This window comes from Crocuta crocuta, unplaced genomic scaffold (assembly GCF_008692635.1).
Source record: "Crocuta crocuta isolate KB4526 unplaced genomic scaffold, BGI_CrCroc_1.0 scaffold246, whole genome shotgun sequence".
NCBI classification, from domain to species: domain Eukaryota; kingdom Metazoa; phylum Chordata; class Mammalia; order Carnivora; family Hyaenidae; genus Crocuta; species Crocuta crocuta.
The window spans coordinates 5,038,979-5,064,353 of NW_027531902.1; the positions used below are offsets into that span (position 1 = coordinate 5,038,979).

Genomic DNA, 25,375 nt, shown 5'->3' on the forward strand with positions numbered 1-25,375 from the left:
GTGCTATCTAGGATTCTCCAGATTACCTTATGCTTTTTATTGTGAGGCCTTTGAACTTACAACTTGGCTATTGCTTCTTAGCTGCCTCTGATTTCTACAAAAACTCAGTCTGTGTTTAGATATGTGCCAAATTTGGAAAAGCCAGAGAGCTGATCTCAGTCTAGAGGAAACTTGAGTTTTCCTTAGTCTGTCCAAAAAAGGAGGCTCGGAAGAAAAAGAAACTACTGATAGAATGACCAAAAATATAAGACTAAAAAGTTTCATGCAGCAAGAGTTAAATACAATGAGTTTTGGGTTTGTTTTTGAAAAATGGGCTTTTCCTGTATAGTTTATTTTCCTACATAGGTGTTTTTTAATGCAAGTTAACTTATACACCACCAGATAGAGAACAGGGTCAGTGTAAAGTGGAAATTGCACTGTTGATTCACATGCAGTTTTCCCAGCATGTTAATGTTCTGGGCTGAGCAAAGAAGTGATCGCAATTCAAGAGAACATAGGACTGTTTTAAGAAACAAGTGGACATCCTGCAGAAGTACCTTTCTCTCATGAAAGAAGTGGCTGGTTTGGAGGATTCATGAACTGCTTCACTTGCTACAGTGTTATGGGGTGAAACTCTGGGTGCAGAAGAAAGAGGTGTGAAGACATCGTTTTTAGGACCCCTCACACCTGTGCTACAAAAATTGATCAATGGATTTAGCCATCTCCTGGATCCAATATTTAGTTTTGATAAAACTGATCTGCCTTAGAAGTTGTATGCCCTGATTATAAAGAAGGGAAACGATGTCTCAGGACTCAGGACTGAAAGGTATCATCTGATAGTGACTTTTGTTGGCAGTGCCTGTGAGAGGTTTAATTGTGCTGGTATTAGTGTTGCTGCTGTTTTGTCAGTCCTCTGTTTACAAGGTTGCATATGTTTTTAGGTTTGTGCCAACCCTATTTTTCCTCATATGCCTTATTATTTTTAAACCCACGGCTTTGCAGTATGCTCAGTTTTCCAGTAATGTATGTGTTGCATTACAGGAGAAATACTTGAATTTTTTAAATGATATGAAGAGGGGCACCTGGGTGGCTCAGTCAGATAAGCGTCTGCTCAGGTCATGATCTTGCGATTCATGGGTTCAAGCCCGCGTCAGGCTCTGTGCTGACAGCCAGCTCAGAGCCTGGAGCCTGTTTCAGATTCTGTGTCTCCCTCTCTCTCTGACCCTCCCTTGCTCATGCTTTCTCTCTCTCTCTCTCTCTCTCTCTCTCAGAAATAAATAAAAACATTAAAAAACTTTAAAATAAAAAAAATAAATGATATGAAGAGAATTCCACACTTATTTGTTTTAATATAGCCTTAATTCATTTTTAAAAAACAATTTTGCCTGCTTTTCACAACCCCTCCAAAAAGAGATGCTGGAGTTAACGTAGTTTTAAAAACATAACAAAAATTAAAAGCATTTATAAGCTAATTCAATAGAACACATCCACTAGAATAGCTAACATTCAGACTGACACCTAATGTTGGTGAAGATTTGGAGCAATGAGAACTTTCATACAAGCTACTTTGGAAGATGCTCTGGTGGTTTCCTGTAAACTTCAAGATACCTACCCATGATCTAACAATTCTCTTTTATTTTTTAAATTTGTTTAATGTTTTTATTTATTTCTGAGAGAGAGACAGACAGACAGACAGTGTGAGCAGGGGAGGGTCAGAGAGAGAGGGAGACACAGAATCCGAAGCAGGCTCCAGGCTCAGAGCTGTCAGCACAGAGCCCGACGCGGGGCTTGAACCCATGAACTGCGAGATCGTGACCTGAATCGAAGTCAAACGCTTAACTGACTGAGCCACGCAGGCACCCCGATCTAACAATTCTCTTAAAATTTTCCCACATGATGTAAAAATTTATGTCCACAAAAAGACTTACAAAGATTCCTTTATCAGTCTCAGAAGCATTTGAGGTATCCATAATAAACAACTGGAGTGGAGTTAATTCAAGAAATAATGTGTCTGGAATTTGCTTCAAAATTTCCAGACTGAAGGAAGAGTGAAGGAATAAATTAAAATTAGTCATGTATTGAGAATTGTTGAAGTTGTGTAACAAGCATATTATACTATTCTCTCTACTTCGGTATATTTTTAAAATTTTTAGAAAAATTCTAGTTGTATATTTGTGCTAATAATTATTGTTTGTATAAAGCACAATGTTAATGTAGCACCTCAAGGCTAATATTTTGGTGGGTAGACCAGATATATTGATTTTTCAGTGTTTATAAACCAAGAAACTGATTTTAAAGATTTAAAAGTTGTTAAAAAAACAAGTAGTGAATATGTTAAATTTCTCCCCAATTTTTCTGAACTTCAGAGTTTAAGGATGAGTTCTGTTTCTCCTTAAAAAGATGATTGCTATTTGTTGTAGTATTTATTTTTTAGGTTCATACTGACTTTAGTTTGAAGTGTTCAGTCCACCCTGCAGAGGATCTTAAAATTGATGTCTGTCTTTATGGAGGACTGAATGATTAGGGGAGAGAGCGAGATGGGGAAGTAGAGGCACTCTTTTCACCCACGGTTGCAAGACTCTCCCTGTTTCACAAGGAGGTGGGAAGTGGGGAGAGATGGGATTACTTTATTGCCGGTGGATTTTTCAGAATAGCAACAGTATTTCTCACGCCTGGAGATGTCCTCTGACTGTACTTTGATCCGCACATGCTCTTCAGCTACATGCCAAAATTAAGCAGATTTTACAGTCTTCGTCTGCAGTCCCTCATTACCACAATAATCCAGTTGGGTTATTACCATGTTCCATTGATTTGAAGATACTCTGCACACCTTAACATCTCTGATATCAAAATACCTCATACAGACAATAGCATTTTACAATTGCACTTGGCCAGTAGTTATGATGGGTTGTCTTTTCTTGCACATATGTGAACTTGGTCATAGCTGTTCCTTTTGTCACTTCAGCTGAATTATGGCTACATTTGGTACTGCATGTGCTGTCATTTCAAATGATATTAGTTCACGCTGAAATGCCAGTAACCCCTGACCTTCTGTGTCTCCAACAGAAGCCCTCATATCTCACATCCCCGATAAAATATCCCTTCTTCTCTGAATCTTTCACTGTAGGATTAATTGTTCCTCTCCTGCATTCGCATGGCATGTCATATCTAGCTCACTTATGTCCTGAAGGGATACACCTTGATCTCCTTCAACTTTATATCCCCATGACTAACAGTGTCTGGAAAATGATTGATGCTTACTAGAGATTTGTTGGATTAAATGATTTAAGTCAAATATGGCATGAGAAAGTGTCTTGGTTTGAATTCTAATTGAAAGCTTAAATCTCATGAATGTATCTGAAACCTTGTTTTTGTTTTCATTGATATTTTTATTCTGTAATTTTCTCAAATTAAGCAGTCTTTGCAATGAGGAAAATATAGTATGTCAGAAGTACTGAAGTTTTCCCCATCTTTTAACCATAATAAATGAAAACACCTCTAACAAGAAGCACAGCCAGGGTGCCTGGGAGGCTCAGTCCGTTGAGTGTCCAACTTCAGCTCAGGTCATGATCTCACAGTTCATGAGTTCAATCCCCACATTGGGCTCACTGCTTGTCAATTCAGAGTCCACTTCAGATTCTCTGTCCCTCTCCCAGCCCCTCCCCTACTTGCACTCTTTCTCTGTCTCACAAAAATAAACATTAAAAAAAAAAAGAGCACATCAGCATGATATTGTTATGTGATTACAAAGTACTTTAATTTTCCAAGTTCAAAATAAATTTGTGATATGGACAAATTCAGTGTCTAATAATAATCAAAAGCCGACCCATAGCACTGGTCCTACAACCATTTAATGTATGTTTGTCCTGGTCAGACAGAATACTTCTAACTCTACACAAACATTTTTATAAAAATATTTTAATCTAGAAGACTTAAAAAACACTTTTTAAAATATTTCAGGTTTGTTAACTGTACGTCATTCATGGTTTTACTGATTACCAAGTAAGTCAGGGGAATGAATAAGAAGTATTTACCTTTTGAGGCACCTGGCTGGTTCAGTTGGTAGAGCATGTGACTCTGATCTTGGGGTTGTAAGTTCAAGCCCCACGTTGGGTGTAGAGATTAAAAATAAAGTCTTAAAAAAACCCCAACTTACCTGTTGCCCATAAGGAAATAGAAGGTTTTAATGGAAATGGTGAGGCTGGAAATTGCACCTGTGATGATCCAATGCTAAACTAGTTTACTTGTTTTCTCATGTTATTTTACTGATACTGGATTTCTTATTTTTAAGGGGTGGTCCCTACCCCTTTTTAAAACAGGGAAAATGTAGTCGTAGGTGGAGGGAAGGAGGTGAGAATGGCTATAGGGTAATAATTGTCAGTATTGAGGATTAGAATAACAAAAGGCAGGAAGGTAGCTGACGAAAAGAAATGCTTACTTCCAAGAAAAAATATATACGAGTACACACAAGGACAGAAGCAGCCTCAGTGTTTTCTAGAGGAAGGTGGAGATAAATCATGGCCTCTCTGCTCAGTGGATCAAGCAGCTGTTAAAATGATTAGAGTTGTGGGGCGCCTGGGTGGCTTAGTCGGTTAAGCCTCTGACTTTCGCTTAGGTCATGATCTCGCGGTTCGTGGGTTCGAGCCCCGCGTCGGGCTCTGTGCTGACTGCCAGCTCAGAGCCTGGAGCCTGTTTCAGTCTGTGACTCCCTCTCTCTCTGACCCTGCCCTGCTCACGCTGTCTCTCTCTCTCCTAGAAATAAATAAAACATTAAAAAAAAAAAAAATGATTAGAGTTGAAGGCCTTGTAGCAAAACAATTAGTATATTAAAAAAAGTTAAGTGAAAAAAATTATATATTTTTCTACTTTATGTACATAATTACGTAGAATCATATATACATTTAGAGGGAAGTACAGAAAAATGAGAATTGTGGGAAGCACATATGCTATAAAAATAAGGAAAAATGCAAAGAATGTGTTCAACTCAAGGATAAAAAACAAAACAGGAGGAAAAAGAGCTAACCTGTCTTTTACAGTTAATTACTAGGTCACAGAATTTTTGAGCTGGGACGTCTGTCTCAGCAGTTCTCAAACATTTTGGTCTCAGGACCTCTTTGCAATAAAAATTATTGAGGGCCCCAAAGAGCTTTTGTTCATGTGTCTTGTTTCTATTAATATTTCTATACTAGAAATTAAAATTGAGACATTAAAGATATTGTCATTTAAAAATAACGAGAAGCCTGTTACATCTTAAATAATATAGTTTTATGAAAGATGGCTGTATATTCCAGAACAAAAAAACTTAACAAGAAGAATGCCTCGGTTCTACATTTTTGCAAATCATTGTAGTATTTGGCTCAGTTGAAGATAGCTGGGTTGTCCTGTCTGCTTATCCATGCAGTCTGTTGTGATACATTGTTTCAGTTAAAATATAGAACGCAGTCTGGCCTAGCACAGGGAGGAATTGGGAAAGGGAGGAGCGGGTCAGTAGCTTTTTCAGACGATTGTGAACGTGCCGCCTTGCCTCTGGAATGCTCACTGAACACCTCTAAGAGAATGGGATTGAAAAGGGCAAATAATGTCTGAGAATTATATGAAAATAGTTCCGGCCTCAGGGACTCCTTGACAACGTTTTAGGCACCGACAGGGCAGCTTCTGAACACACTTTAAGACTATTACTCTACCCTTTGTAGATGAGAAAACTGAAACCAGGATGTTAAGCAATTTTCCCCAAATCACATGGTTTATCGAAGACAGAGTACTGGGACACAGTTCTTCTGGTTTCATTCCTCGTGTTTTTTGGAGACTTGACATTACAGTGTGACCTTAGAACAACATTTGTAAACCGACCCTGAGCGTTTTTGTCAGGGTCTTCTGAGATGTCACATATAATTGTTCCTTTTCATCTTGAAGGTTAAAAAAGAAGCCTCCATGATTGGTGAGTCAAAACTTTTTAGAGAAAGTAGTATTTGGGTTATAGGTAGACTTGTACAAATTAATTTTAATGTTAGATATAAAAATAAATTAAATATAAAATATATAGAAATATTAATTAAAACATATATTTATTTTTTGGTTACTACCTTTTACTAGCTATAAAAGCTTTCTAGTATTTTCTTTCTCAGTAATGTTGTGTGGACACTTTTCTTTCTTTCTTTTTTTTTTTTTGCTTTGTTACAGTTATGTGCATGTCCATTATAAGAGGCATTTTCTATATCTGGACCTCCATTCAAACATTTGGTGACTTTCTGTTTTTTTTTAATGTTTTTTTTTTAATTTATTTTTGAGAGAGAGACAGCGTGAGCAGGGGAGGGTCAGAGAGAGAGGGAGATACAGAATCTGAAGCAGGCTCTGAGCTAACTGTCAGCACAGAGCCTGATGTGGGGCTCGAACCCACAAACCATGAGATAATGACCTGAGCCGAAGTTGGACACTTAACTGACTGAGCTACCCAGGTGCCCCTGGTTTTGTTTTAAACGTTGTTCACTCATTCCTCTGAAATTCCACTGAGGTCTCAGAAACTTTAGAGACTTAGATGCCTGAGATGGAAAACACTTTAGAAAACTTTATTTAGCCTAATTGAGTAGATATTTCCCAAACTTCACCCACGTATAGGTATCTATAAAGGGCCTTTGGGTGATAGGTTCTTACTGTTATCATCCTCATTCAGCCCTTTTGCCCACCCCTGGATTCAGTGTTGCCCTCCAGTCTCTGTCCTGAATCTGAGACTTTCCATCATATTTCTTTACCATTTTTGAGTTTTTATTGCAAAATCGTTCCTTGCTCTGCCATCTATTTTATCCTCCCTTTTCTGTTTCCTATTTACCAGTTTCTTTTTTAAAAGCTTATTCGCAATAAGAATTATCTCCAATTTACATACAGTGAAATCAGGATTCTCATAGTTGCCAAAAAGATACACAAGTGAGTGTCTAGTGTCCTGTTCGCATGATGGAACCATTAGTGGAAAGGTTTCATGGTGGCTCAAATGCAAATGCTGGAGGCTGCCATCTTCCTGACTGATCGCCACACTGCCTTCACTTCTTGCTTCCAATTTGTGATGAACAGATCAGTGGTAAAAATTAATTACTCATTCTATAAAACACTGGCAAAATCTTTGAGTCAGCTCTAACCAATTTTATCCTTTTTCCTTCCTGAAATAAAGTATTTTAAAGTTTTATGGGGAAACACTCCATGTTGTATACTCTGTTTTTCACTTCAAAAAAGGTGGTGGGATTGACAACATAGTTAGTTGGGAAAGTGAGATGAAATTCTGCCTTTTGCGGCCTTTTGTCCACATGCTCCCAGTCCTCAGTCCCTCGCCAGCCTTTGAACGGTGGCCCAGGGCTTGGAAAAGCCCTACTTACTGGGCCTGCATCTCCTCCTCTCCTGTGTCTGCCCTTCTTCAGGCATAAAGTTGAAGGTGGGGGCCTCGTGTCCAGGGTGTGATTATAGAGCTCGCTCATCTAGTTGTAAGACACTCCTCTTTCCTCCTTTTTTCTTTCCTTTTGGAGCAGGAGAGGTGCTTTGTGGGTTAGAGGAAATAAGGAAAATTCATTAATTTGAAAATTTTTAATCTGTTCTGTCTACATTTCATGACTCTATTTTTTCTAAACTGTTTTCTGATTTTCTGTATCCAGTGGAATATAATTATACCACTGTTTCACATACAGTGCAAGCTTTGTGTGCATTTGTTTTAAAGAGAGAAGTAAAGGTAGAACAGAAAAATGCAGTCTAGCTAGGGAGATGGTGTAATGGGGGTGGCGGTGATAGACATTGGATGTTTGGGCTCTAATTTATTCCATAGTGTAACTGTCTTCATGACTTGGTCAAATTACTTCATAATTCTCTTTAGTTTTCTTTCTTTATTTCTTTCTGTATAAGAAACATGCTAAATGATGTTTAAGAGTGTTTGCCCCTCACTTTGGTATTTAATTGGTGATAACACATCACTGTTATGAAATGCTGGAGATATGGTGAACAATAAATAGAGTAGTTCTGCTCTCACTGATTTCCTATTTATTTATTTATTTATTTATTTATTTATTTATTGTGAGAGAAAGAGGATGTGTGGGGGAGGAGCAGAAAGACAGGGAGAGAGAATCCCAAGCAGGCTCCACACTGTTAGTGGAAAGCCTGACTTGGGGCTTGATCCCACGAGCAGTGAGTCGGACACTCAACCAGCTGAGCCACCCAAGCGTCCCTCACTGATGTTGTTTTATAAAACAGTGTGGGATGTCTGTTTCCCTCACTGGTTAACAGAAATAGTAAGTTGAAGAACAGCTGAGTTCTAGTCCTGGCTTTGTGTCTGATTTGAGTAGGACCTTTACAAGCCCTATAAATGCTCCTTTTTTTCCTCCTCTGTAATATGAAGATAGTAATAATACCTAACCTATTTACCTGATACAGTTGTTTTAAGACTCAAAATACTGTATGTGGAAATGCATTTGAATGTTGCAGTGACATATAGTGTGTTGCAGCGTCTCTAGTAATGTAAAATATTCTTGTATTTTGCTATAGAATTTCACATGGAATTCATTACAACTTGGGAGAATTCTAGGTCAACCTAATTTTGGAATTCAATTAGTAATATAAAGTATGTTTGTTTTTCTTCTCTTCACAGAAAAAGATAATGCTAAATATGTTTTTAGACACAATGATGGCCGATCCTCCCCCCCAGTGCCTTGTCTGGCTACCTCTCATGCACAGGCTTGCCCATGTTGAGAATGGTAAGCAGAACTTTTATCGTTCAATTTCTTGTGCTATAGGAAATACATGAATTGATACTATTTGTAAGATCCTCAGCTATCACCATTGAAAATTATAATTGACATTTGTTGTCACTCTGTCATTTGAATTTGTGATTTTAACTTTCAGAAGTTTCAAATTTATTTATCTTTTCTTTTTTCTTTTTTTAAAGTTCCAAATTTATTTATCTTTTATTTTTTTAATGTTTATTTTACTTTTGAGAGAGAGAGAGAGACAGAGGGCGAGCATGAGCAGGGAGGGTCAGAGAGAGAGGGAGACACAGAATCTGAAGTATGCTCCAGGCTCCCAGCTGTCAGCAGAGTCCGATGCAGGGCTTGAACCCGTGAACCATGAGATCATGCCCTCAGGTGAAGGCAGACACTTATCCTACTGAGCCACCCAGGCACCTGAGGGATATTTATTTCTTAAAGAAAAGTAGGGGAAGGGGAATTATTACTTAGGGTACCAAGAAATAGTAATATCAGGTCATAAAACTTTGTGATTCACACTCTAGGCTTCCCACCCTAAGATTTCAGGTGGTGGTTTTCTACTTGAACTGACCTGATTTACCTGTGTCTTCCTTTTTTTCCTTTAATTTATAAAAGTCATAGTTCTAAAAAAATTGAATGTATGCAGTATCATACACTAAAATTATAATGCTTTTAGAATAGTTTAAAGGAGAATAGCTAAGATAAGGTTTGGTACTTCATACATCTTCACTTTCTTCCTTTACTATTTTTTTTTTTTTTACCTTTAATTACTCTTGGTATCCTTTCCAGGAATTTGGTTAAATCTATTTTGCTTAAAATGATAGTCATCTCTTAGTAACTTCTTAATTTTTTCTTCTGCTGTTATTTCCTTGTTTAAGTTCTCTGAGTTTCTTAAAGGAAAGGCTGAAGTTTTTAATCTCCCTTCTTCCTCACCAGGCTCTTGCTTATATCTTATTCTGCAAAAGAGAACCAGTAACCAGTGAGAGGTGGTAAAAAGCAGAGCCCTTTTTCCATTTGTATGAAGGAAATACACTTCCACACTCTTCTTATCTTCTCTCTGCCCCATCCATACCTTTTGTTTTTAAACCTCTCAGTCTTTTGCCTCACTGTGGCTTTAGTTCACAGGTACATTAGATTCAGGATTATTTTCTTAAAAGTCTAGAATCTCTTGACTAAACTAAAACAGTTAAATACTTTTTTAACAAGATTTTTGGATAGAGATATATACTGTTAAATTATTATAGTGTTATTAGTTCTTTTGGAGGCAATACTTTTAACCCGAAGTGTTTTAGTACTTTCCTATTTAGTTTTCATGAAATCATTTTGTATTTGCTGTACCAAATAGAATCTCTTTTGTTCTGATTTTTGTTAACAATGTAAACATTTTATTGTGACATTGTATACAATGTATTACTTGTTGATTACATTCTTATGAGGTTAGAGGTTTTTCTTCTCAGCAGCAGAAATAGTGTGAACCCATTGAAATATCTTAGAAATAAAACATGTTATGGAAAGAGCCTAAGTGTCCATCCACAGATGAATGGATCAAGAAGATGTGGTTTATCTATACCATGGNTAAAAAAATAAAAAAAAATAAAACATGTTATTTATCACAATAACATTTATCTATATATCTTATTTTTATGGTGGGAAATAAATTCTAAAATTATGACATTTCTATATATAGTTCTATATGGTATTTTTGTTGTTGTTTGGGCCCTTTCTATGAAATTCATCGCTGGAATCAAATTGAAGTTACTATTTATAAGGACAGATATCTATTTGCAAAAGTTGCACTTTTTATATGGTTTTGCTAATCTAAGCATATCATATATAAGAAGATACAACATGATGTGTTCTTCCAAAAAGAATACATTTACCAAAACCTCATCTTATTTATAATTAACCCAGTACACTAGGTGATCCTTTCCTCGTTCTGGCTCTCTCCTTTCCACCTGGTCAACCCCTTACACTATTTAATATAAGTGTTGGCTCTTGACTGGTGTAGAAGAGAAGAAAAATCACATAGACATACATGTTCAGCCAAGATTATCAGAATATACTTGATAATTTAATATTAATATACATATTATTTAATATTAACTGAAGAATATTATATAAAATTATAATGCTTGTAAGCTGAGNAGAGTAGTGTTCTCTGGTGGAACTTTACTGGGTTGTACAGGTTTAATTTAGAGCACAAATTTTATTAGCACTTTCATTATTCCTTAGAAATATCTTGATGACAAAAAGCTTGAATTTCTTAGAGGAAGTATGTCCTTTGGAGTTTTCATTCCTGATTTTACTTTTTATAGTCTTTAATGATTTTGTTACATTGANCCCATGCCCCCCCAAATCCTTATTCTTGAGATAAGATTGGAATTTGTATACATTGTGCTAGAAAGTTATTCAAATGAAGATTTGAATACTGTATGCCCCTTTCCTATTGACTTCCATTTCTTATGTTCAGAATTGAATTACCAGAGGGAACAATTATGTTACCAACACTTAAAAGAGTAAACAACTGTCTGTAATATGCAGTTATGCATTGCCCACTTCCCACTCAGCGAGCTGGACATTCAGGCTGCAAGAGATCCCAGCAGTCTCTGTGCATCCTGGCTGCTACCTGGTAGTTTTTCATAAGCGAGGTGCTGGTGAGTGGAGAAGAGGGTGACAGGTCCCTGAGTTTCCCTTCCTCGAAATCACTGCCCCTTCGTTGGTCTAGAGTGCTTTGTTTTACTGTTCTGCTACTTAGAACTCTTACCTAAAACTAACATGGTAATATGTCTAGGTGTACTTTGTTACCAGTAACCGCTTGTGCCCAGGTAAGTGGTAGCATTTAATTCAGCCAGCATTTCAAGGCCTTCAGTTGAAGGTACTGTGTAAAATACCATTTTCAGGTAACAGTGACCTGGTAACAGGTCATTCCAGGTGTTAGCAAAGCAAACAAATATCTGTACAGCTGACAATGATATCTCTCTTAAAAAAGCAACAGGATTGAAAAATAAATTTTGGTCTGAAGGCTTCTCTCTTCTTATATATTTACCTGAATTTTGAGAAGCCTGAGTCTCATTTTAAAGAAATTGGTTATTTTCTAATGTGGGTTGAAATGTAATATTCTTTAATGTTTATTTATTTATTTTGAAAGAGAGAGAGAGAGCATGTGCAGCACACGATCAGGGGAGGGCCAGAGAGGGAGAGAGACCATCTCAAGCAGGCTCCATGCTCAGAGTGGAGCCCGACTGAGGGCTCAATGTCATCACCACGAGATCACAGACTAAGCCTTTATCAAGAGTCAGATGCTTAACTGACTAAGCTACCCTGGCACCCTGGAATGTAATATTGTAACTTGAAAAACTTTCCTCATTTCTTATCTTTCCCCCTTTATTCTAGTAAATGGCTGGTTCAGTTAACCAGGAGACAATTTGGAATTTTCAGGTTTAATTTTGTTTTTGTCTTTGCTTTTTACATTAGATTTGGTTTTCTATTGTATTGACTTTACTCTCCAAATGAAAATACCGTTTCTCTCCCTTGTGCCCCCGCTTCTCCCCTGCCCTGCTGTCTGCTCCCCGCAAGTCTTCCATCCCGTCGAGTGCTCCTACTGCCGCTGTGAGAGTATGATGGGTTTCCGGTACCGGTGCCAGCAGTGCCACAACTATCAGCTCTGCCAAAACTGCTTTTGGCGTGGCCACGCCAGTGGCCCTCACAGCAACCAGCACCAGATGAAGGAGCATTCCTCTTGGGTAACTGCTTTGTGTTCAGTCTGTGTCCCCAGCTGTTAACCTATCATCAGTCACAGCCCCAGGCCGGTCTCCTGATCAAGGCCCAACAAATAAGGACGTGGCGTAATCAAACCCTAGTGCCAGCATTTAGGATGGGTTGCAAGTATGTTGTACTTCATCACTGCATTTTAAAAGCAGAATTTTTAAAGTTCAAGGACATGGAGATATTGTTACAGTTGAAATGGAAAAGTAAGTGAAAAGTGTCTTCTGATTTTAAAAGTGTGCAGGGGAATTCCCCCAGAGCATACTCTATGAGCTTTATGTAAGGTTGAAAGTTCTCTTTTTAAAGCATATTTTCTTCACGTGTGTAGGGTTTAAATGTTGCAAAGAAAGCTGCATGAAATAAAGGGGTTAAGATTTTGTCTCTCTGAAGTTGGGGAAATACTGTATTTTACAGTTGTCACGTCATTGTCCTTATTTGAAAAGTAGTCTTTTAAATAACAATATTTGGGTGGAGGGTGGAGGTTGATGTGTGATTTTCCTATAGCATTTATAAATCACGTAACAAGGTTAGCATCAATCATTTTTCTTCCCTTCTCTCAATTTATTTTCAGAGTTTTAAAAATGCCATATTTTTTTAATGTTTATTTTTGAGACAGACAGAAAGAAAGAGAACATGAGTGGGGGAGGAGCAGAGAAAGAAGGGGACAGAGGATCCAGGGCAGGCCATGTGCTGACAGCAGAGAGCCCGCTGTGGGGCTTGAACTCACGAACTATGAGATCATGACCTGAGCTGAAGTCAGATACTTAACTGACTGAGCCACCCAGGGACCCTCCCTCCCCACAAATGCCATACTTTTATTTCCAAAAAGTTGTTTTAAAAACTTTTCCCTCTGGTTTTCATTTGTTGATTAGTTGGTTTGCTAAAGGGTAAAACAATATAGAGGGTCATAAGTATAATTCAGGATTTCGGTTCTTACCCTTGGTCATCTTACAGGACTTTAAGTGTTTAGAAAGCTTCAAGTAATCAGGGTTTTTTTCCTTTTTTCTCCCTTTTTGCTAATTAGCCTTCTTAAAACTCAACCAAGAACAAAGCAAGTCAGTTCATATCAGGGATTTATTTAAAAAAAAAATTTCAATGCATGTGACACTTTACTTCCTACATCTCTGACATGTTAGAGACTTTTTTTTTTTTTTTTTTAAATCAGTTAGGTTTTCAGTTATACTTAACATCCTATCCTGGGTTTTATTGTGTTGTAAATTCTAATATTGTTTTAGGTTGAGGAGGGATTATTTAAAAATTTTTAAACAAACCAAGGAAAAAAATACAATGTAGTGTCTCCTTCCTTTTCATTTAGAGATACTTTATAGATTTTCAAGTTGTTACTTTTCTCTTTCTTAAAGTATAAGTGTCCCTTGGTGGTAAATGATTTGTTAATGTTTTTCTCACTGGTTTTTGTTTAGAGTCTAACTCTTAGCACTGAGATAGCTTTTTGCTCTGTTACTTTTGTAATGAGTGGATTCATTGGGATGTTTCTTTTGACAATTCTCATCTACATGTTGGGGTAGAGAATGAGAAACTTGGGGCACCTGGGTGGCTCAGTCAATTAGACGTCCAACTTTGGCTCAGGTCATGATCTTGCAGTTCATGAGTTGGAGCCCTGCAGCAGGCTCTGTGCTGACAGCTCAGCACCTGGAGCCCGCTTCAGATTCTGTGTCTCCCTCTCTCTCTGCACCCCCGCAACTCGCACTGTGTCTCTCTTTCCCTCCCTCAAAATATATAAACGTTTTAAAAAATTACAAAAAAAGAGAGAGAATGAGGAGCTTGTTCATCTTAGTTTGAACTTGCTCATTTAGCTAATTTATAACCCTCTTAGGAATGGGAATTTTACATTTTTTTAAGGTAAGTGACTGAATACCTTTTTATGGTTTACAAAGCAGTTTGTCCTATGCTCTGTTGAATTTATTTCATTGCATTAAAGCATACATATAGTACAGAAATCACAGGTGATTTCTTGTATTTCTGCTTGATTCTCATAACACTTTTGTGTAGTAAGTCATATCCCCATTTGCTGTTATTTTTATTTCAGCTTTGTTTTTTTAAATTTTATTTGTTTTTGTTATAATGACTTAAGATTTCAAGAAAAATCATGTACAGTAGGCATGCATCATTTGAAGCTGCTATCTTTTCTGAATTTTGATGAGTATGTGCATTATGTGTGATTGATGCATCCTGGTAGTTTTTTAGCTCTGTGTGTGTGTGTGTGTGTGTGTGTGTGTGTGTGTGAGTGAGTGACTTATTTTCAGCATTAGAACTCTGTATATGTAATACCCTTGCTCTTTGAGGAGGATCTGAGTGAATTTTGAGACTCATGTGGGTAAAGAAGTTTCCACTAACAAAAAGATGTGTAATCACTTTAATAGTAATTTCTTTGATATTTGTCCATTGTGTTTACACTAGTATTTGAATAATTATTTCTCTGTGTTCACAAGGGATACATTTAGTGTGTATTTAATAAGTTTGTATATGAATTTGCATTGTAGATTTGATAGGCTTACGCCTATTGGTGCTTGGAAGTTTATTTTGATTTTTCCAAAAGTTTGTTTAATGCTTTGTCTAAGTAACTATGCAATGTAATTCATTATTCTTTTATTCATCAATCCATTCATCTGACTTTATTTTAGAAAAAATGCCATATAGTGATTCATTCTGTGTATTCATTATTCATTCAAAAGATATTATTTGAACTCCTACTGTGTGTGCCTGATACTATTACAGGCATATTAGATACATCTGTGAATAAAACCAGACCAAGATTCCTGCCCTGTGGAGCTTGAATTTTAAGGAGTATGAGGAGACCATTAGTGCTCACTGACACTGCTCTTTTCTCATGTTTGCTGGGCACACATCTGGACTACATTTCTCAGCTTCCGTGTATCTAAGAAGAACCATGTAAATAGCAGTGATCAGTGGAATGTGAACAGAGTAGTATGTTTCTCTCCACAATAAGACCATTAACAGCTGAGGGCCTTTTCTGTTCTCCCTGCAAGCTTAGAGGAGAGAACTTCATTAGGACCCAGAGGAAGATGAAACCATAAATGAAAGGAACTGTGTCCTTGAATGATGGGTGGAAAAGAATATCCTGCTAACCTGCTTGACTTTGATAGGAGCAAGAGAGAAACTTTGTGTTAAGCTACGAGGTTTTAGTTTTGGCCATAGTAGCTGGTTCTGGAAGTAGAGTTCTGTTAAAGCGAAACCTTGAGATTTGTGTCATTGGCTTAGCAGTCAGGTAGCCCTAATGAGGACACCAATATTAGAGGTAGGAAGGACAAGAAACCTATGTTTTGCAGTGATGACCATTTGGGTAAATTTGTCATCCTTGATAGCATAGAAGGCCAACTTCACACCACCTGAGCTCTGGGTAAATGTTGGAAAGGAATGAAGTGTGAGTTTGTGTTGACTTGTCTTTTGTTAGGTATTATAAGAAAGAGATGAGCTTAAGAAAGAATTGTCTAGTTTTCAAGCAAAAAATGAAAGGGAATAGAGAAAGTTCTGACAGTTGGAGCAGTGATGGGAAAAACAGATTGCTGGTAGACCCTAGAGAGCAATAGGTAAGAGTTGAGAAAGGCTTTGAGCAACAAAGGCCTAGTGAAACTTCTCAGTCAAAGAAAAATGACTTAGTCCTATGGCAAAGATCAGATCAGGGCTTGGCTGTTCACCAGAATTGCCTTATTCTTACCTACATAGCTTCTGATTTAATGGGTCAAAGGTACATAAAATCTAGATAAGATGGATTTCAAAAGTTCCCTCAAGTGATTCTATCATGCAGCCAAAGTTGGAAACTGCTGACCTATGGTTTCATATGGCCTCCAGGTGGCTTCTGTCAGTTCAAAGCAAGAGGAATGGATGCAAAGACATAAATCAGGCTTAAGAATTATGTCCAGGAAAGGACTTTGTGTGCAGTTACTGGCACATGAAACTGACTGGAAACAAATAGATTAAAAGCCTGCTGAGTTTTTAAGGGAATCATATATTGGCAAAGGAACCAGGAGCCTGCACTTAACAAGTCCCTATTTGAATTGTAAGACTATTTTCTAAGGATCCAGAACTTGCTGTGGAAAGAGATGGGCTGTGAGGCTGTGCGGCCTCTAGGGAGAGCATGCCAGAGCCCACTTTGCCAGGGAAGATATTCGATAAGGAAGAACCTTGTGCTTGTGCTCCTCCATTGTGTTTTGGGCCTGGGGAAGGTGGGTGTGGATAATCTGCCTGATCCATTCATAGGGTCCATCATTTGGAGCCACACATGATCCTGATGAAGAAGACTTTCCTAGACCCAGATGTCCTGGACTTGTCTTTAGATGCACTGACTGAATGGGACTTCACATTTTCTTTTTGGAGAGGTTTGAATGTGTTTTATTTGTAAGAAAAGTGAGGAAACAGATATTTTGTGGTCAGAAGTACTTACCTATATCTATGTTTTGCTTTTCTTCCGGGCCTGTACCTGGATGATCTGGCCCGTCCTCCTTGCACCTTGACAGGGCCATATGACTAGTTCTCACCAGTGGGATTTGTTTGCAGGTGATCTCTGTTACTTCTGGGTCAGGGCTGTTTAAAGCAGGTGTGTCTTATCCTCTCTTTACCCTCCCACTAGACATTGGCCACATGGAATGGTCTTCAAAGAAACTAGTAGAGGCAGATGCCCTTAAATGAAAGGGGGCTGGGTACCTGGTAGATGGATGAGAGCCCCTCTGCTAATTTACTTGCACATGAGCAAGAAAGCAGAGAGCAGAATCCAGAGGATAGGGTCATAGAGGCCTTGTTGAGAAAGTGAGATTCGAACAGTCTTTGGTGTCTGATAATAAACATCTGGAGAAGAGGAAAAATTTGCAGCATGAATCCTGTGAGCAGTGCATCTGAGTTCAGGGAACAGCAGAGAAGTTTATGTGGCCAGAATGGAGTGAACAGGGGGAGGACAGAGAGCTCACAGGGACCTTGCTGACCATAATAAGGATATTGACCTTAACTCTAGTGGAATGAGGAGTCTTTCTTCCTTCCTTCCTTCCCTTCCTTCCCTTCCTTCCTTTCCTTCCTTCCTTCCTTCCTTCCTTCCTTCCTTTCCTTCCTTCCTTCCTTCCTTCCTTCCTTCTTTCATTTTTTAGGAGAGAGGGAAAGAGAACATGAACAGGGCAGGGGCAGAGAGGGAGAGGGAGAGAGAGAATCCTAAGCAGGCTCCACACTCAGCACAGAGCCTGACACAGGCCTCAATCCCAGGATCCCAAGGCTATGACTGGAGCCAAATTCAAGAGTCAGGTGCTCTGGGCATCTGGGTAGCTCAGTCACTTAAGCATCCGACTCTTGATATCAGCTCAGGTCATGATCTCACTATTAATGAGATCGAGCCCTGTGTTGGGCTTTGTGCTGACAGCATAAACACTGCTGGGATTCTCTCTCTCCCTTTCTCTTTGCCTCTCTCTTTCTCTCTCTCAAAATAAGTAAATAAACCCTAAAAAATAATAGTTGGATGCTCAACCAACTGAGCCACCCATGTACCCCAGAATGTGAATCTTTATAGAGTTTTGAGTAGAGGAAGGGCATGGCTTAATTTATCTTTCAAAATGATCAGTCTGGATAACATATAAGGAGTCAAGTGGAAGGATAGAAGCAGAAAGACCATTTCGGGAGAGATGATTGCAGTAATTGAAACAAGATAACGGTAGAATGAAAAAAACAAAAACAAAACAAAAGAAAAAAAGATAACGGTAGAATGGTAGCAGTGGAGGTGGTGACAAGGGTAGAACTAGGATTTACTTTATAAATCTGCCTAATGGGTTGGATGTGGCTTGTGAGAAGACGGCAGTGAAGATTTTGTCCTCAGCAGCTAGAAGGATGGAATTGTCATCAGCTGACATGAGACAGCTGTGGATGGAATACATGTAGATGTTAGGATTGAGAGCTCACTCCGGGAATTCAGTTCCGTTGGATTTAAGTTGCTTACTAGACATATGGAGTTGCTGAATAGGCCATTGCCTATGGGTCTAGACACAAAGAAAGAAGTCTGAGATAGAGATGTCAGCTTGGGGGTCATTGGCAAGTGGTTGATATTTAAAACCATGTGACTTAACAGTAAGTACCACCAAGTGAGTGAATGGAGATAGAGGAGAAAAAGAAGAGAAGAGGAGTGAGAACTGCTCTCAGGGATCATCAGTAAGTGATCTGGGAGAAGAGGAGGAACCTGCGAACAGTGACACAGGGTGAAAGCCAGAAGAGGGTGGTGTTCTGGAATTTGTGTGAAGGGTGTTTTCAGGAGGAGGGAGTGATTCTGTGTCCAATGTTGTGACAATCAAGGGAGAAGATGGAGAAGTGGGCCCTCATCTAACAATGTGGGGGTGGTCTTGCAAGGACAGCTTCTGTGGAGTGGTGGGGACAAAACTGGACCCAAGTGGGTACAAGAGGGAGAGGGCAGAGAGTATAGGCAGCTGTCGGTAAATATCTATTCCTAACATTTGTTTCTTTTCTTTTTTTCTTTTATTTTCTCCTCTCTTCTCTCCTCTCCCCTCTCCTCTCCTCTCTTCTCCGCTCCTCTCCTCTTCTGTCTTCCTTCCTTCCTTTCTTTCCTTCCTCTCCTTCCTTCCTCTCCTTCCTTCCTTCCTCTCCTTCCTTCCTTCCTTCCTTCCTTCCTTGATAAAGCTCAAGCAGGGGAGAGGGGCAGAAGTAATCCCAAGCAGGCTCCATGCTCAGTGGCTCAGTGCAGAGCACAATGCAGGGCTTGATCTCATGACCCCAGGATCATGACCTGAGCTGAAATCATGAATTGGATGCTTACCTGAGCCCCCCAGGTGCCCCCTAAGACTTTTTCCTAACAGCAGTTCTTAGCAGGATTTTAGGAGACTCAATCTCGGTTCACTTTTCCCCACTCATAATTGCAGCTGGGAGTTGGGCACATGGTAGTCTGTTTGAGAAGGTGGTTTTAACTGTGAGGAAGTAACAGACTTGCCAGTAGCCCCTGAACTGGATATAAGCCAACCCAAGGTGAGCCTTCCCAGCAGGGAGCAGAGCCTGGAAGCTCGTGGCTCTGGGAGCAGAGAAGAATGTATACTTTCTGTAGAGGTTGCAGATACCAGCAAACAACGGAGGGACAGAGGCTGTGCTAGCATGTTCATTCCTTCTCTAGAGCCAACTAGTCTGGTCTGAGGAGGGAGGGGCAGAGAGTGACCTAGTGGGATCCTCCAGAGAAGGTCCTCCACATGGAAACAAGACAGCGGGCCGTGTAATCAGTATTGATTCTTATATTCCAGTGTGCAAGGATATATTCATCATCTTCTCTGAGTTTCTTGGGTCATATTTCAAGTAACCTTGCCATTAGGAGGCCTGTGTGTACAGTATTTCACTTGCTACAAAATAAGCCACTCCAAAACTGGTGGCATAAAACAACCACTTTATTACAGCCATGGGTTTGGTGTCAGGAGTTTGAAGAGGGCGGGGGTCTGGGTTGTCCCTGCTCCCTGACTTCTGAGGTCTGTGCTGGGTGACTGAGATACCGGGGGGTGGGGGTGCTTCTTCACTCGCTTGGCCACTGTCTGCCCTGGGATGGTTAGAAGGCTGTGCTCAGCCATACTGTAGATTGGAGCCACCGGGGTGGCCTCTGAACATGGCCTGTGGTTTCCAAAGCATGGTGGCGGGTATTTTCAGAGAGCATCCCCAGAGGAAACATCTAGACAGCTAGTGTTCCGGGAGTGCTGGGTGAAATCTGTCAGGCCTTTCCTGCCTGAGCTGTGGAAGTCATGCAGCCGCATTATGCCAAATTCTCTTGGTTACAGGATCAAGGCCCTAGGGCCAGTCCAGCTCTGGGGAGGGAGAGNCAAGGAGCATGTGTGGTGTGGTGAGTGATGTTTGGAAATAATTTCTGGCCTATAGTCAATGCTTACTAAGTGTCTGTTATGTGGATGGCTGGAAGGACACGCAAACAAGTCTATCCAGCCGTGCATCCAGGCTGCTGCCCAGGAGAAAGCCTTACGACCTGAGCAAGGATTTCTGTTTAAATGGTTAATTCAGCCAGAGAGACTATCCTGTTTTTCTACTAAGTTATACTTTTTAAAAGAGCATTTGTTAAAACAACTATGCATAATATTTACTGGGATTTTATTCCCCTTATTATACGATTCAGATTTGGAGGAAGATTCTTTTAAAGTATTTCAAATATAGTGTTGTTGTTTTTAATCACCGTTAAATGATCTTAGCCCTGACCTTCGTTTTCCTTGGTTGAGGCCTACATGCTTTTATGATTCACTTTATGCACCCTTCCCTCCTTCTTTCCCTCCCCCTCTGCCTGCTCCTTTTCCTCCTCCTCCTCGTCTCTCATCTCCCACTTTCTTTCAATTACTGTGAAATCTGTATGACATAAGATTTACACTTTATCTCTTTTAGGTGTCCACTTCACTGGCATTAAGTGCGTTCGTATTATTGTACAACCAGCACCACCATCTGTCTGGAACTTTTCCATTTTCCCAAACCGAAACTCGTAACCCTTTCTAGATTTACAAGGAAGGCTAGAAAGAAGCCATTTCCTGCCCTTCCCTGTGCCGTACATTCAGATCTCTGCTCACCCTGCTCTTCACTTTACCAAGAAGTATTTGACTGATTTCCACTTGGCAGGAAGGTGTGTGTGTTTGTCCAAATACACTTGTAGCACAGCTTCCATTTGTTAGTTGAGTGCCTCAGAGGCAGTTACGTAATATGGAACATGTGGAGATTTCACCTTTCTTCCCAGCAGAGGGCAGACTCCCCCTCTGAACAAAGTTACTTCTCTTGTTCTTCAGAATCTATAAATGAGGAAGTACTTGGATTTGTTTAGCAATGTGTTAATATTATTGCTTCTTTTTTAAAAAATAAATATTAACAGGCAAAACACATATGTCTAGTACACTTGTTTGGACATTAGCGATATTAAGTAATTTACCTTAACCACTCGGCATATTCTGTTGTCATAGACCAGAACCTTTGTCAGAAGCGGTATTTAGTTTTCATGTGACTGGTGCACTTCTCCTCACATCTCTTGAATTCTGAGAGAATATGTATTCAGTGAGAAAAAGGTATGCCTCTTGGTACACTTCTGCCCAGTTTCAAATAGTCACATCATAATTAAATAATTCCTTTGTACATAGTGTAAAAACTAGGCAGGAGGATTTAAAATTTTTTTTAATTTTAAAATTTAAGTGCAGTTAACAGAGAGTGTTATATTAGTTTCAGGTATACAATATAGTGATTCAGAAACTTTATACCTTACTCAGTGATCGTCTTAAGTACCCTCTAGATCCCCTTCACCTATCTCACCCATCCCCCCATCTACCTCCCCTCAGGTAACCACCAGTTTGTTCTCCATAGTTAAGCATCTGTTGTTTGGTTTGTCTCTTTTTTTCCCCTTTGTTCATTTATTTTGTTTCTTAAATTCCACATATGAGTGAAATCATATAGTATTTGTCTTTCTCTGACTGACTTATTTCACATAGTATTATACTCTCTAGCATCATCCATGTTATTGCAAATGGCAAACCTCATTCTTTGTTATGGCTGAGTGATACTTCATTGTATATGTATACCTCATATTCTTTATCCATTCATCTATTGATAGGCACTTGGGTTGCTTCTAAAATTTGACTGTTGTAAATAATGGCACAATAAACATAAGGGTGCATGTTATCCTTTTGAATTAGTTTTTTGTTTTTTTGGGTAAATACCTAGTAGTTGAATTACTGGATCATATAATAATTCTATTTTTATTTTGTTGTGGAACATCCATACTGTTTTCCACCGTGGCTGCCCCAGCTCGTCTCCCACCAGCAGTGCATGGAGGTTCCTTTTTAGGAGGATTGTTTTTTTAAAAGTCACAGGGCAGTATCCCGTTTTCCACCGTGGCTGCCCCGGCTCGTCTCCCACCAGCAGTGCATGGAGGTTCCTTTTTAGGAGGATTGTTTTTTTTAAAAGTCACAGGGCAGTATCCCTGCTCATGGCAAGTTATAGCATGAGGTAAGACAAATACATGAAGACATTCTGAACAAAGTCTGTGAGTGGGGTATGGGGCTAAATGCCCACTCACTAGAGGAGCTGCTGAAACCATGTCCACCATGGCGCCCCCCTCGTTGTCATTAGTCACCAGCACCATTGGAGCTGTCTGGCCTTGCTCTTTTGCGGGACACCCCCATTCCCATTGTGATCAGTTGGGGATTTGTTGCCCACCCCACCCCCATCCTTCTTACAGTCCTCCACATCTCAAGGACCTTTATTTTTTTTTATTTTTATTTTTTTAATGTTTTTATTTATTTCTAGGAGAGAGAGAGAGACAGCGTGAGCAGGGGAGGGTCAGAGAGAGAGAGGGAGTCACAGACTGAAACAGGCTCCAGGCTCCGAGCCGGCAGTCAGCACAGAGCCCAACGTGGGGCTCGAACCCACGAACCGCGAGATCATGACCAAAGCAAAAGTTGGACACTCAACCGACTAAGCCACCCAGGTGCCCCTCAAGGACCTTTAGAACTGCTGCTCCTAGGGTGCCTGGGTGGCTCAGTTGGTCAGGTGTTTGACTCGACCTCAGCTCAGGTCATGATCTCACAGTCATAAGATCGAGCCCCAAGTTGGGCTCCATGCTGAGTGTGGAGCCTCCTTGGGATTCTCTTTCTCTCCCTCTGCCCCTCCCTTGCTTGTGCGTGCATTCTCTCTCTCTCTCTCTCTCTCAATCTCTCTCTCTCTTTCTCTCAAAAAAAAAAATTGCTTTCCTCAGCAAGCTGCCCTCACTTTATTGCTTCTTGCAACATTTCTCACCCCTGACTTAATCGAGGTTGACTGTCCTCTAGAAGCTCCCCTTCTCCTGCCTCCCTTTTGGGTGGTGGCTATTTATTCTCCCACCTCTGTGAGTTTTATGGGTTTGGGAAGTGAAATTGTTGTTAGGGTGGCTGTATAATTTATCATGTAAAGCAGACTTACTTGAGAGTGAAAGGGGGCACTATTCTTTACGCAGGGCTGACATGCATAAGCTGGGATTTCCTGGACAAACTGTTCATGGACACTGTTGTAGTATCCTGTTACTGCATAATAAATTACCACAAAGTTAGCAGCTTAAAACAAAAATTTGTTATTTTAGTTTCTGTATTTCGGGAGTCCAGGCAATGACATGACTGGATTCTCTACCCTAGGTGTTCCTGGGCAGAATTCAAGGTGTCAGCTGAGACTGTGGTTATCATCCGGTCGGGGGGTGGGGGGGGGGTCCTCTTGGTTCACTGGTTGTTGGCAGAGTTCATTTTGTTGCAGACATGGTATGGAGGTTGCCATTTTCCTGCTAGTTTCCAGCCAGGGATGACTCTCCCCAGAGGCCATCTCAGTTCCTTGCCATGTGGCCCCATATTCAGTTTACAGAACGGACATTTCCTTTCTTCCAGGCCAACTGGAGCACATATGTTTCTGCAACTAGCCAGAAAAATGCTCCTTTTAAAGGGCTCATCTGATTAGATCAAACTCATCAGGGTAACGTCCCTTTAACATAGTCAAAGGGGTAATGATTCATCATATTCACAGGTCCCAGTGACACTCAAAGGGGAGAGGATTTGATGAGGACAAGCGTTGCTGAGCGTCACCTTAGACTTCTGCATATCCTGCTACTCATCCTGGTTATCTTCTTCCTTGCTTTCCACCTTCCACTTGTAGCCCATCACACCCTGCATCTCTTGGATCAAACAACAACAATAAGCAGGATACTGCCTCGAGGCTCCTGCCATTTTAACTCCAACCCCCTTCTTCTTCTTCCCTGTTTGCAGTTATCCCCTGACTTTCTGGTCATTTTCCTTCACCCCTGTATGGATTGGTACCAGAATTGTGGTCACCTCTTGGCTGGTTTCAGTATCTGTGTAGTCAAACCTTTGAAGACCCTGGCCACACAGTGTCTTGACTTCCTCAACTCTGACTGTCTTCTCCTCTGCTGCACCTCAGACATTCATGCCCTCACTTTCACCCTGGACCCTTTCACCAACTCCACCCGCTCCACTTCAAAACCACTGACTTAGACACTCTGTTCTTGCTGATGCTTGTTGTCATTCCAGCCGACCTGTTCGGCTGTCACTAAGACCATCCATAAGACCTTCCAACCTCTGTTCCACTGACCTGTCTGCTTTCTCTCAGTCCTCTTGTTTTTCTTTTCTCCTTACCATTTTAGATATAGCACTTCCTTCCAATACCATAAACTCCATTGTCCAGTGACTTTTTGTCCATATCTCTGTCAAATAAATTCATGGATGAGTTGAATCTATCTGCTTTTTCCTAAGTACTTATGGAGAAAGCCATATAAAAGGGCAGACTAGTATTACCATAAATTTGTGATCACCAACTTCGTATTGATTCTCAACAGTGTAATCCTGTTACATTGCTCTGATCACCTTATTTTCCATTCTTGGCAATAGTCAATTAAAGTTGTATAGGAATAAAACCATCTAACCCCACTCTTCCCTCTCTCTCAAAGGATGACCTCCTTTCTTACTACACAGAGGTAATAAAAGCCAGTAGACAGGAACTCTCTTAACGAATTCTTTTTAGGTACCTGCTGCATAGCAAATGTACAGAGAAAACTATAAAACATCATTGAAAGTAATTAAAGATGGCTTAAGTAAATAGAAAAACCTACACATTTATAGATTGAAAGACTCAATATTGTTAAGATGACAATACTCCCTGAAATTATCTACAGATTCAATGCAGTTTCCATGAAAAATCTCAGCTGCTTTTTTTGCATAACCCTATAAGCGGTCTTAAATGCATATGGATATGCAAGGAGCCCAAAATAGCCAAAACAATCTTGAAAAAGAAGAACACAGTTGGAGGACTCCCACTTCCTGACTTCAAAACTTATATCATTAATAAAACAGTAATCAAGACAGTGTAGTACTTGCACGAGGGATAGA

At 39.8% G+C, this 25,375-nt stretch overlaps 1 protein-coding gene across 12 annotated transcripts in view; it reads left to right on the top strand.

Annotated features, from left to right (window-relative positions):
* The window catches only part of DTNB (dystrobrevin beta), a 208,887-nt gene that overhangs the window by 44,973 nt on the left and 138,539 nt on the right, over positions 1-25,375 (top strand). For all 12 annotated transcript variants that reach the window (XM_077774220.1, XM_077774219.1, XM_077774217.1 and 9 more), the window contains exons 6-7: positions 8,600-8,705; positions 12,291-12,457. In XM_077774220.1, the coding sequence (XP_077630346.1) occupies positions 8,600-8,705; positions 12,291-12,457 (273 nt within the window). The remainder of the gene's footprint in view (positions 1-8,599; positions 8,706-12,290; positions 12,458-25,375) is intronic.